At 41.2% G+C, this 12,341-nt stretch overlaps 1 protein-coding gene across 1 annotated transcript in view; it reads left to right on the top strand.

Annotated features, from left to right (window-relative positions):
- LRP1B (LDL receptor related protein 1B) overlaps positions 1-12,341 on the top strand; it is a 4,500,992-nt gene that overhangs the window by 4,015,229 nt on the left and 473,422 nt on the right. Inside the window, exon 72 of the mRNA XM_069225083.1 lies at positions 7,394-7,526. Coding sequence (XP_069081184.1) covers positions 7,394-7,526 — 133 coding nt within the window. The remainder of the gene's footprint in view (positions 1-7,393; positions 7,527-12,341) is intronic.

The following is a 12,341-nucleotide window of genomic DNA, read 5'->3' as shown; positions in this document are numbered from 1 at the left end:
AAGTGTTACCTGCAAATGATGTCAACAGTGCTTGAATGCGTGTCACGTTATTCTTTATCACATGCCACCGGTAATACCGAAAATTAAATGAAACACTGCACAAGATATGGGTGACACAATCAAATAGAACTGACACAATTCTATTTACGAGACTTAATTCCACATTTTCAGCATGTCAACAGCAGAAATTGAGATCTTGGCAGAGCTACATAACACTTGCTTTATTTTTTAAAAGTAAGAAACCGATCAATATACCCGAAAAACGGATTGCTTCCCTTTTTAATTGAAATAACACTGCAAAACAGAATGTTAGTTTCTATTTTCATTAAACACATTCTCCCCGTTTCTCTGACACCTCACATTGTCCTCTTGCTGAGATCGGGGTGGTTCTATGGAAAGAGGGACAACATTCTCTTGTGATTTGACAGCAAACTTTACATTTTAGGGTGCCATCTCACTTAGCATGATCGGAGCGAAGAGGTGATGCTCACAAGAGCCTAGAAATAAATACCATTTGTATGGTTTATTTCGCACTTTTCATTTCCTTCTATTACCCTAAGATCTGAAAAATGCTGATTTTATCGAGAATACCTAATTTTGAATTACTTGGTAAAAGAACAGACTGTTTTAGCAATGCAAGAGCCAAATCAAGGGAGTATTACATTGAGTGGAAACAAGATAAAATCAATACACATCACTATAAAAACAGTCTCAAGTATCATATACCCAGCAAATGATAATTCTACATCATTACAGCATAAAAATTAAAGACTAATAAAACATTTTCTAGCTGATTGGGAAGCTACTTCCCATGATGATGTTTCTGGAATATTTAGGAACTTTTTTTAAAGCTGTTTTCTGTATTTAACTCCCTTTATCATGGTTGCCCCAGAAGAAGTAACGTTAGAAGAGTTAAAGCCTAATGATAGCCTCTAGGTCTTGATATAAAATCTGAGAGCAGTATGAAATAATGGAATTCAGATATGCAATATACAAGGCACTTTGTTACAACACATAGAAGGTTGTCACAAATTAACTATTGATTGTCCTGCACCTATGAGAATGTGAGGATTCTTCTGATCATCTTGTTACATGTTAGCAATTACAATGTCCTCTGCTCATAATAGTAATAGTCACTTTTTTTCACTGGGAAATCTCACACCTGATGTGGAGCCAATCAAGATGGCACTGGCTCAAATCCAGCGCCATTCTGTGGTCCACAACAATGTATGTCAATGTCAGCCACTTCTTTTGCCATTTGTTTTACAGCAGATGACTCGTCCAGAACTATTTTCACGTTGAGGAATCAGTTGAATTAAAACTTTGATTACCCAAGATTGGTGTGTTCCCTGTCACAGCACAGATCCTGACTTGTACTGAGAGTTCAGTGTCAGATCCGATTTTACTTTTTATGTGTGTACTGACGTGATTATTTTTCATTACTTGGGCACAGCCTTAGCAATATGATTTTGCCAGGACATGTTTCTTATTTGTCAGAAATTATGAGACACCCTAGATTTGACTATATAAATCACAGTCAGTGATTGCCTGAATGAATCTAGACCAGATGACTGAAACGTTTCAATGATTGGCTTGCTCTTTGAGATCATTTCGGATTCCTTCCCATAGTGACCCCGAAGATGTAGCAGAATACTTGGTGAGTGCAGCCTAGTAAAATCTAGCTGCCCTCACAAAAGTAATCATTGAACAAAATGATGCTACTCATGTCAATTCCTCTCCTTCAAAAGCCCGCCTAATGATTAACAGAGCTTCTGTTCCATTCTAAAGCAGGGACTCAGGGATTGCAGCCCACCTGTAGCTATAACAAGCATTGCCAAGACCAATTATTTGGCTTGTAAGTATCAAAATACTTAAGATCTACTAAAGTAATCAACTCCACATTGCTTCTAAAGTTTCTGGTACTCACCAGCTATGATAGAGAGCCTTTAGAGCAATATGTGCAGCCCCCAGCACTAGTTAAATAGTGAAAAGTGGAATTGTGACACTCACCATCATCATCATAATAATAACCTGCTTAAAACATCCTATACAAAAGTATATCACAAACATATTACAAAATCATAATTGGAAAATAAGGGGCATATTTATACACTGTTTGCGCCGGATTTGCTTCATTTTTTTTAATGCAAATCTGGCGCAAATTCAACTCCATATTTATACTTTGGCGCTAGACCCGTCTAGCGCCAAAATCGATGGAGTTTGAGTCATTTTTTTGCGTGGACACATACCTTGCGCTAATGATGTGCAAGGTAGGCGTTCCTGTCCAAAAAATGACTCTAAGGCATGTGCACCTTATTTATCTTCCCGCGTCATTTTGATGCACGGGAGGAGGCGGACCTTAAAAAATGGCGCCCAGCCAGATTTGCGCCTTTTTTTAAAACCTGGGTCAGGGAAGATGTTAAGGGACCTGTGGGCTCATTTCCATGGTCTCCAACCATGGAAGCTGTCCACAGGGGCCCTTCCCTGCCCCCAGGGACACCCCCTGCCACCCTAGCCCACCCCTGGAGGACACCCATGGATGGAGGGACCCATCTACGGTAAGTAGAGGTAAGTAATGTTTTTAAACATTTTTTACGAGGCATAGGGGGCCTAACTTGGGCCCCCTACATGGCACTGTGCCCAATGGCCATGGCCAAGGGACAGAATTCCCCTGGGCATGGCCATTGGGCAGGGGGGCATGACTCCTGTCTTTGCTAAGACAGGAGTCATTTCCATGTGGGTTGTGCGTAATTTTTTTTGCCTCTAACCTGACTTGCACCATTCTTTGACGCACAACCACCAGTCTTCCCTACGCCTCCGCTACCCGGTTAGAGTAATTTATTTTGACGCTAACCAGGCCGCAGAGCCGGCTACCGTCATTCCTTAAATATGACGCCTGCCCGGCGCGCTGGAATGGCGGTAGCTGGCGTTATACTTTTTGAAGCAAACCTGCGCTGGTGCAGGTTTGCATCAAAAAGTATAAATAAGGGCCTAAATCTTTTAAGGCATTGTAGCCCACAATACATCATATATCAAAATGCACCACTGCCAGTAACTAAAGTCATTACTCATCTCACTCATTCACCCATAGAAATTACAATTCAGTTCACTGTTAATATAAATATAACAAAGATTGATGTTATTTGATCAAATCAAAATGAAAATATCACTCCTGTATTCGTTTCTCAAAGCTCTTGGCCCATAAGGGTGAATTTCTAATATCAGTGCAGCCTTTTGATAGGCCACTTGTCTACCTGTCTTTCTCAAGATAAGCAGGCGTTTTTGCCTATTTCATCATCATGATACTAATACAATCTCATTGAGTTATTACTAAAATGAGATTGCAGGAATGTGTAAGTGAAGCCCCTTCTGTCTCTTTGCACTCTGCAAATAAAGATGAGAGACAAAACATAACCCCTGGTCCCTTAGGCTAGAAGAGACGTTTTAAGTCTGTTTGGCCAGTTTGAGCCCTACTTGAGAGAGAAAGAGAGGTAAAGAATATACCTATTTGACTCTAGTTTGATTCAGCACACAGTCTAACCTTTCTAAATGTGAAGGCTTAGCCCTGCTGCATGAGAAGTAAATATTTGTATGGTGGGATTCCTCTGTGATTGCAACATACTCGTGGAGCTGCTGCTTCGAGGTGGTGCGATAACAGCTGCTGGTTTCTGATTCGGAATGCCAGTCACTCACATTACAGGCAGTGCAGTAAAAAAAAAGAGCACCCATCATCACTATGTGCCTGAATGGTTTGGAAATACTAGCTACAGTTGGTCGGACCACTAAACTGCCTTCTTTTCTGGCAGGTAGGCCACAATTCAATGTTCAGTGCAGAGCTGCAAAAGCAAGCGTGTTCAGAGTGCTAACATGTATGCTTCACTGGTGCTGGCAAACCAAACAGATATTGTTTGTTCCAGGTTTTGGCCCATATACAAGATGTCCAAAGAAGAAGAATGTCAATAAGCTAGCTAAAGTCACCTAGGGTGTGAATGAGTTAAAAAGTTCGGAGTCGTTCTGAGCAGGGAGCGGAAAACATGTTTCGGCTGGAGCCCCCGAAATGATTAAGATATCCCTGTAAGCTAGGGTGATTGAACCAACTCCTAAAACAGTTTTTTTTAAAAGGTGCAATTACGAGAGTTAACAGTGTTTCAAATGCCCACCTATTGCAGTAACGGTCGTTACAAAGCACATTTGAAATTCTATCCATGGTATATATTGTTTTTATCTAGTTATAGTTTATTACCTTAAAAATGTACTCACCTGGATGACAGTTAGGGATTCGATATAGTCTATAAAGAGAAAACTGCATCTCAGGCATGATGGAAGGTGTTGGACTTTTTTGCTTATGCACGGTCATCCCCAATCTTTTTGCCTCCTGCCTCCTATTTTTTCTGACCTGTTGCTGTTGGCTTTTGAACTCTGAGCACTTTACCACTGCTAACCAGTGCTAAAGTGCATATGCTCTCTGTGTAAATTGTATGTAATTGGTTTATCCATGATTGGCATATTTGTTTTACTGTTAAGTCCCTAGTAAAGTGCACTAGAGGTGCCCAGGGCCTGTAAATCAAATGTTACTAGTGGGCCTGCAGCACTGTTTGTGCCACCCACACAAGTAACCCTGTTATCATGTCTCAGACCTGCCACTGCAGTGTTTTTGTGCGTATTTTTACACTATAAATTCGACTTGGCAAGTGTACCCACTTGCCAGGCCTAAACCTTCCCTTTTCTTACATGTAAGGCACCCCTAAGGTAGGCCCTAGGTAGCCCCAAGGGCAGGGTGCAGTGTATGGATAAGGTAGGACATATAGTAATGTGGTTTATATGTCCTGACAGTGAAATACTGCCAACTTCGTTTTTCACTGTTGCAAGGTCTGTCTCTCTTATAGGATAACATTGGGGCTACCTTTAAATATGATTAAAGTGTAGATTCCCCTAGAGAGTAGATGGACATGTGGAGTTTGGGGTCCCTGAACTCACAATTTAAAAATACATCTTTTAGTAAAGTTGATTTTAAGATTGTGCGTTTGAAAATTCCACTTTTAGGAAGTGAGCATTTTCTTGCTTAAACCATTCTGTGGCTCTGCCGTGTTTGTGGATTCCCTGTCTGGGTCAGTTTGACAGTTGGGTTGTTTTTCAACTCACACCAGACAGTGACACAAAGGGAGCTGGGGTGTAACCTGCATTTCCTGATTAGCCATCTCTGCTAGAAGGGAGGGGTGGAGTGGTCACTCTCATCTGAACGGCACTGTGACTGCCTCTGACAATGCAGACTCCAACCCCCTGGTGTGTGTCTGAGGCCTTGCCTGGGCAAGGCAGGATTTCACAAGTAGGTATGAGTCCCCTTTGAAGAAAGGTGACTTCAAAGACTAAAATGGGTATAAGAAGGGCACTCAAATCTACAGACTTTAGAAACACTTCTGGAACCAAGAGGAACCTCTGCCTGGAGAAGAGCTGATAGCTGAGGAAGAAGTGCTGCCCTGCCTGTGACTGTGCTTTGTGGAGCTTTCCTGCATTTCTGCTTCTGCCAGAGTAAGAGGGCAAAGACTGGACTTTGTGTGCCTTCCATCTTGTGAAGAAATCTCCAAGGGCTTGAGTTAGAGCTTGCCTCCTGTTGTTTGAAGTCTCAGGGACAGCAAAGACTTCTTTCTGCCAGCACCTGGAGTCTCTGGAGAGACTCCTGCTCTGACAAGTGGTGCCCTATCCAGTTCCTGGGCCCTTGAAAGGAAAGCTGGTGGAAATCCAAGGAAATCGACTTCAGGCGACTCCGGACCGATGCCGCTGCTGAATCCGGTAACCCTGCCTGCACCTGACGCCGTGACCTTCGCTGGAACGCGACGCTCTTCGCAGGCCCGACGCCGCAGCAGCCCCGCTGAAGTCCGCGACTCTGTGGAAGTCGCCGCACCACATCGTGACCAACACCGCTCAAAGTGCACAGATTCTATGTTTCGCACAGACGCCGCGACTCCCGACTTCGCGCATTGGCTTGTTTTCACTCTTCACCAAAGGTACTGTACTTGGGGGTCTACACGACTCCATGTCCGGCGCCGCTGGTGTCGGCTTGTTGGGAACAACTTTGTCACGACGCCATGTTAACACCTCATCAAAGCATTTTTGTTTCTAAACTCTATTTTTGAGTTTAATCTTTAAAAATTCATAACTTGACTTGTGTATGTCGGATTTTTGTCGTTTTGGTCTTGTTTTGTTTAGATAAATATTACCTATTTTTCTAAACTGCTGTTGTGTCATTTTGTAGTGTTTTCATTAAGTTACTGTGTGTGTTGGTACAAATACTTTACACCTAGAAGTCTGAGGTTAAGCCTACTGCTCTGCCAAGCTACCAAAGGGGTAAGCAGGGGTTAGCTGAGGGTGATTCTCTTTTACCCTGACTAGAGTGAGGGTCCTTGCTTGAACAAGGGGTAACCTGACTGTCAACCAAAGACCCCATTTCTAACAGAAGGCATCAAAAAGAGGGAGAAAGCAGCACACAGCTGTGTTCACTGAGGGGCATACTTGTCAAGGTTTGCATCACTTTTGCACCATAAAAGGGGGTGCAGGGGCAACACAAAACCTACGTCAGATTTTCAAGTCATGCAAGGCCACCTTTCTTGGCTCTGAGTGGTTTCATGAATCTGGAGTAATGCAAAGCAGCACATATTGCTGGCATGCATTGCTCCACCCGAGGGAGGCATTCCATGAAAGGAGAGTGGGTGTTCCCACGTACCCATCCAGGGATTCTGATGCATTCCCAGATTTACCAACACTGGTAAACCTGGGAGTGCATGAAAATACTATGGCTTCCCTTCACCTTGTTGTTTCCTCTTTCAAAGTGTGCTGCATTCTGCATCACACTTAGAGGAAAATGCCTCTGATGATTGTTTCTGTGCATGAAGACACCCGTTCCTGCACAAAACAATCCTGCTTGCAATGAAGGCATTATAGTTTAATGCCCAGTGTATGCAGTGACTAATGTAGAGTTTTATTCTTTACTATGATATGTTATTATGTGCAGGGTATTTCATTGTAAATTAGGATGTGTAGCGTAAACACTGGAGGCCATATAGGCTTTGGTGAGAAAATTATGGATCTATAGTGGGTATAGTAATGCTGTTGGTATTGGGGGGTACACAAAAATGTGCAAAATATTCAAACCTTGTTGATGCTCTACGTGTAATAAATGTCGTTTGTCACTTGAATCAGGGAAATTATTAAGTTTTTTGTCAGATTATGTTAACTCTATATTTGTTCATTTTTGCTATTATTACTGTCGCTCAATTCCCTCAGCTGCAGAAATTTAAACATTGTCTTTTCAACACCTTATTGAATGTGTAAAATTCTCACTTAACATGGTTTTTAGCATATACCCACAGTTTATGTAAACATTGTATTTATACAGTTGGAGTGCATATCAGAATGTAAGGAGGATCAGTTTCGATGCAGAAACAAAGCTCATTGTATTCCCATCCGATGGCTGTGTGATGGAATCTACGACTGTGTGGATAACAGTGATGAAGACGGCTGTGAGAAAGGTAGGATTGCCATGGAGCTCTCAATTATGAGATAAAACCTCACTTAAATGTGTAACATTACCAATCCCAGTGGACTAACCAGACGCTTAGGCCCTCATTATCAGTGGCCAGTATAAAAATCCACCTCTACTGAGTCGGTGGGATATTCACCACTAGTTTGTGAGTTTTGAGGGTCGTAACACGTACTTAGGTGCTTGCTCCAACAAAATCTGCATTTTTTTCCAGTAAATAAAGGGCTACATTTTCCCCTGACTGTATTACAAAGCTCATAATTGGATAAGTGCAAGAATAGCAGATACTGCATATATCCAAATTAACCGGTCTGTTTGTATTCAGAGAAAAAGGCTTTACACTTATGTCTAGCTTTTCTTCCATATATATATATCTTGACATTTGTTGAAACAATGCCATCATTCGTTGCAACTTGGAGGGTACAGTCCTCGACTCCCATAACTTGTCAATGACTCAGATATTTCATAGGATTTGAACTGTTCAGTGAATCTGCCAATGAATTTGTAAACTTTGCAAATGCAGACTGATACATTCTCCTTGGCTTCGATGAGACTGTTCCTTCCAAAACATTTTAAGCGACAAAGAACAGTGTAAAGTTATCAGTGTTGTTCGTCATTTGTCATCTTAGTAGTCCACTGTGGCAAACTAGGGGTCTCATTTAAGAGGCCCTAGTGGCACACTGCACCCCGGGAGCATAATTTTTTGACACTCTCGTGGTGCAGTATACCAGCACATATCTAGTGGCGCAGTGTACCAGCACATATTTACAAGGCCACGCAAACTGCCTTGCGTGGCTTTTCATGACCCTGTAAATATTGACCCAAGTGTGAAAGGGGCATTCTATGTGTGTTGTTTGGGGTGTTCCCTTGCAACACCCATTGAACCAGAAGGAATCTGAAGCATTACCGGATTTACAAGTCTGGGAATGCATCAGATTCCTATGCCCCCTCAGGGCATATTTATTTCCTAATATTTACTCCTCTTTCTATGCATTCTGCAGCACACATAGAAAGAGGAAAATACCTCTTGCAATTGTTTTTGAGCAGGACGGTGACCCTTCCTGCACAAAATCAATCATTCCCGCAACGCAGGCATCCTAGCACTATGGTGCAAGGGTCCCTGCATTGGCACATGGCACCAGTTTGTGCACCAGCGCAGGGGGAGAGGACAGAAATGCACCATATCTAGTAGAAATGGTGTATTTCTGCCCTTTCCCGGTGGAACAAGGCAGTTGCTGCACACCGTGCGCCCAAAGCCTGGTAAATTAGGCCCTATGTCAGCAATAGATAACAATCAAAAGGAGCAAGTCTTGCACAAAAGCAGCATGGATTCTATGTACACTGTTATTCATAGCTGTCCCTCACTGAGCATCAAACTTGCTTTTTTCCTTTCAAACGCATTTGTATAGCTTACGTATGTCATTTTCCTATTCAGTATATTTTTATTACACTTTATTAGTCTTTAGATGCATTTTCTTAACATTCTGTCTTTTGATTTCTCACAATTCTTAGATGCCTTAGGTATATATCATTCTACAAATGGTTGTGCTTTGTTGTTTATGAACTATGGTCCTTGTTTTGGAAACATGGTTTGAGTAGTTGAAGGAGAGTGCATTGGTCATGCTTTAGAGGGCCTTTGTTTCAAGCACAAAGAGCAATATTCAAAATGTGTTGAACAAAAACACAGTCATGACTTTTCAGAAGACGGAAGTGCTCTGTTGTTTAAATTGCATGGGGATGCTGACTTTCTCCTTGTCTAGTTTTTGCCCTCAAGACAGTGATAAGCACGTTGTTATGGTGCAAAAATGAAGCAAGGTGGGAGTTTCCACCGATTATTTTTTCCACTTGCACATTAGAGAATCTAGAAAATATATTTAATTTCAGTCATAAACAGAATCATAAACATGTTTATGACATGTTTATGCATTATGCTGCATCAAGAAAGATAACAATGCAACACAAGAAGACAATGTTAAATGTAAAAAAGTAATTGACACTTTTTCTGGTACATTGGTGATATGAAACTGATTTATCTCACACTGATTTTAATCTTTGAAAAGTGAAAATATTATTTAAACATTCCAAAAAATAAGTCAGATTCAGCTCTCTCCCAGCCCTTCCACCCCCGTAAAAATTCTTACAGTAATACGAACGGGAGGAATTTCTGCTCAAATTCTCTGGAGCAAGTGCAAAATGTGCTCTACTTTAGAACGTATACACAGATTATGTAATCTGGCTCTTGTGTGGGAGTTGTTCTTATAATGCAAGACATTTTCAGCTGAAGAAATGGAGAGTGTTTTTTGGACAGTACATGGACAGACCCCCCTCCCTCCGGACTCCATCACAAGCTCTCAGGGCAGGGTACTGTGCTGGGGGGGCACCCTGGAGGTTGACCACCTGCCCCATTCCTCCACCTCCTTTCCCCACACCACGAGGGCTGTGAGGGCCATTGTTACACCACTGGAAGGATACCTAGCACACATAAATTTACTTACGTCTGCATTATTGTACTCCACGCAGCGTACAATTACTTTGGCACATACTGTGGCTTGGTAATTAGCATTACAGAAACTGGTTAGCTTTGCAAGTCTTTGAATGCTCACAAATACATCAGTTTGTGAACTTTCACAAACTCCTCACTTCCCACCCAAATACCATTGAGCTACACTAGTCAATTAATTACGTTTCGAGGGTGAAAAGGGGAACAGAACACCCCAAGAAAAAAAATGAATTTTACACAGCAATTTTTTTTCGAAATGCAAAAGTGCAGTGTGCATTGAATGCTGTATTGCCACATGACTTTCCCAGAAGTTTGTTGGGAAAGCGTATAAAATTAACACTGGGATGATTTGTGAGTCTGAACCCTTGTTTTGTAAAACAACTACATAATTAAGGTACTCGTTTTCAAATTTTAAATTTTTTGGTGAGAAAATGTAATAGCAATTTAGGCCGATATTTATGAAAAATTAACATCACTTTAGCATCATTTTTTTTTACGCTAATGTGGCGCTAACTTAACTCCATATTTATATTTTGACGCTAGATCCGCCTAGCATCAAAATTTGGGAGTTAACACCATTTTTAGGGAGCATCAACGCTCTTTATATCTCATTGCGACAATGAGATGCAAGGTAGATATTTCCGTCCTAAAAATTACACTGGCCCCCTAGCCCCATATTTACCTCCCAACTCTAAAACGATGCACACCTAGATAGCAGACCCAAAAATTATGTTTTCATGATGCTAGCCAGGCTTAGCACCATCGTGCCTCATTTAATAAACATGGTGCACAGATGGCTCTAAGGAATGGCGTTAGCTTGTGCTAAAATTGTTGACACACAACTGCGCTAGCATAGTTGTGCGTCATTTTTCTTAAATATGGGCCTTAGTTTCTTAGCTCCTGCTGGTAATTGTCTGGTGGTTCGAATTCTGAAATTCATCTAGATATTCCAACGACTCTTTTAGATGACTATTCAATTTAACATTGGGCTAACAAAGGCATAGAGTATTGTTTTCCCTATTAAGTTTTGTTGTGTCTCAACAAGTATTTAACTTGAGCCCATGGTTGCTGGTAGGGCCCCAGGCACGTATTTTTGGGGACTGGCACTTATTTTTCCTCATTAGATATTGAAGGGGAGCAAAAAAGGGAAAAACACACAAAGTGAAAAGAGAAAGACAGAAAAACCAGCACAAAAGGAGAAAGGCACCAATAAGGGTGAGTTAAAGAGGCAGGGAGTGTCCTTTAGTAGATTAAAGAGTTCTGCATTGATTTAAGACTATGCAGTCTTGATATTCAGGGCCTGATTTGTACTTTTTTAGTGCCATGCCACATTTGCGTCATTTTTGACACAAAAGCGGTGCAAATGTACAAAATATAATTGAATTTTGTAAGTTTGCGCCATTTTTGTGTCAAATAATGACTCTAATGCAGTGCTAAAAAAGTATAATTCAGTCCCTCAGTGTACCACATTTTTAATAGCACTAGTCTCAATCTGGAAAAATCTCTGACTCCGGAGCCAGGGTCAAGATAGTTTCTAAAAGCCAACCAGTCTTGCTTACCAACTCACAATTAACAGAAAATACAAGTAATGAGTTCACCATAAATCATGTTCTTATAGGTATCTAAACAAAATGTCTGAGTGCCAAGGTTATCCTCAAAATTATTTCTGAAAAAGTAATATTGCACTATGAATAGATTTTAATCTTTTCATCTAATATTGCACTAATGTTCTAGACAGTACTAGGAGATAGTATAATACAATGATTCAAGTCTAGCAGCACTAACATTGCATAATAAATGGAGAACACCTACATACTGCTATTAGTATCGTGGGGTGGTGAAATAATCCCTAAGGTTAGACTGTCTTCCTTTCATTTAACAATCCATCTGATGAATTATACACATGTACACTTATGCATTGTAAAAGCAATGGGTTTGAGCATGATATTCTGGCATATAAATATGATCCTGTCCGAACCGCTTTCAGAAGGCCATGGGGCATACACAGGTTACTGGGCCAACCATGGAGTTACTTTTACTCCTTATGTCCCAGGCATGGCCTTTCATGAATCCTGAACAACTGGGCTAAGTATCCCATCTGCATTTGACTCTCAGTGGTAGCTGTAGAGGAGCAGTCAAAGGCTCCTTTGATGGTGAAGTACAGATACAGTTGAGTGAACACGACTCATAACTAGAGAGTAATAGTAAATCAATGCCCATTCAAATTCTTGCTTTTATCAGAAAAAAATGTATTTTTCTAGCACTAAACGCTCAAAGGAATGACATTTGTAAACAAGGCCACAA

This window comes from Pleurodeles waltl, chromosome 3_1 (genome assembly GCF_031143425.1).
Source record: "Pleurodeles waltl isolate 20211129_DDA chromosome 3_1, aPleWal1.hap1.20221129, whole genome shotgun sequence".
NCBI classification, from domain to species: Eukaryota; Metazoa; Chordata; class Amphibia; order Caudata; family Salamandridae; genus Pleurodeles; species Pleurodeles waltl.
This window is presented reverse-complemented; position numbering and strand designations above follow the sequence as displayed.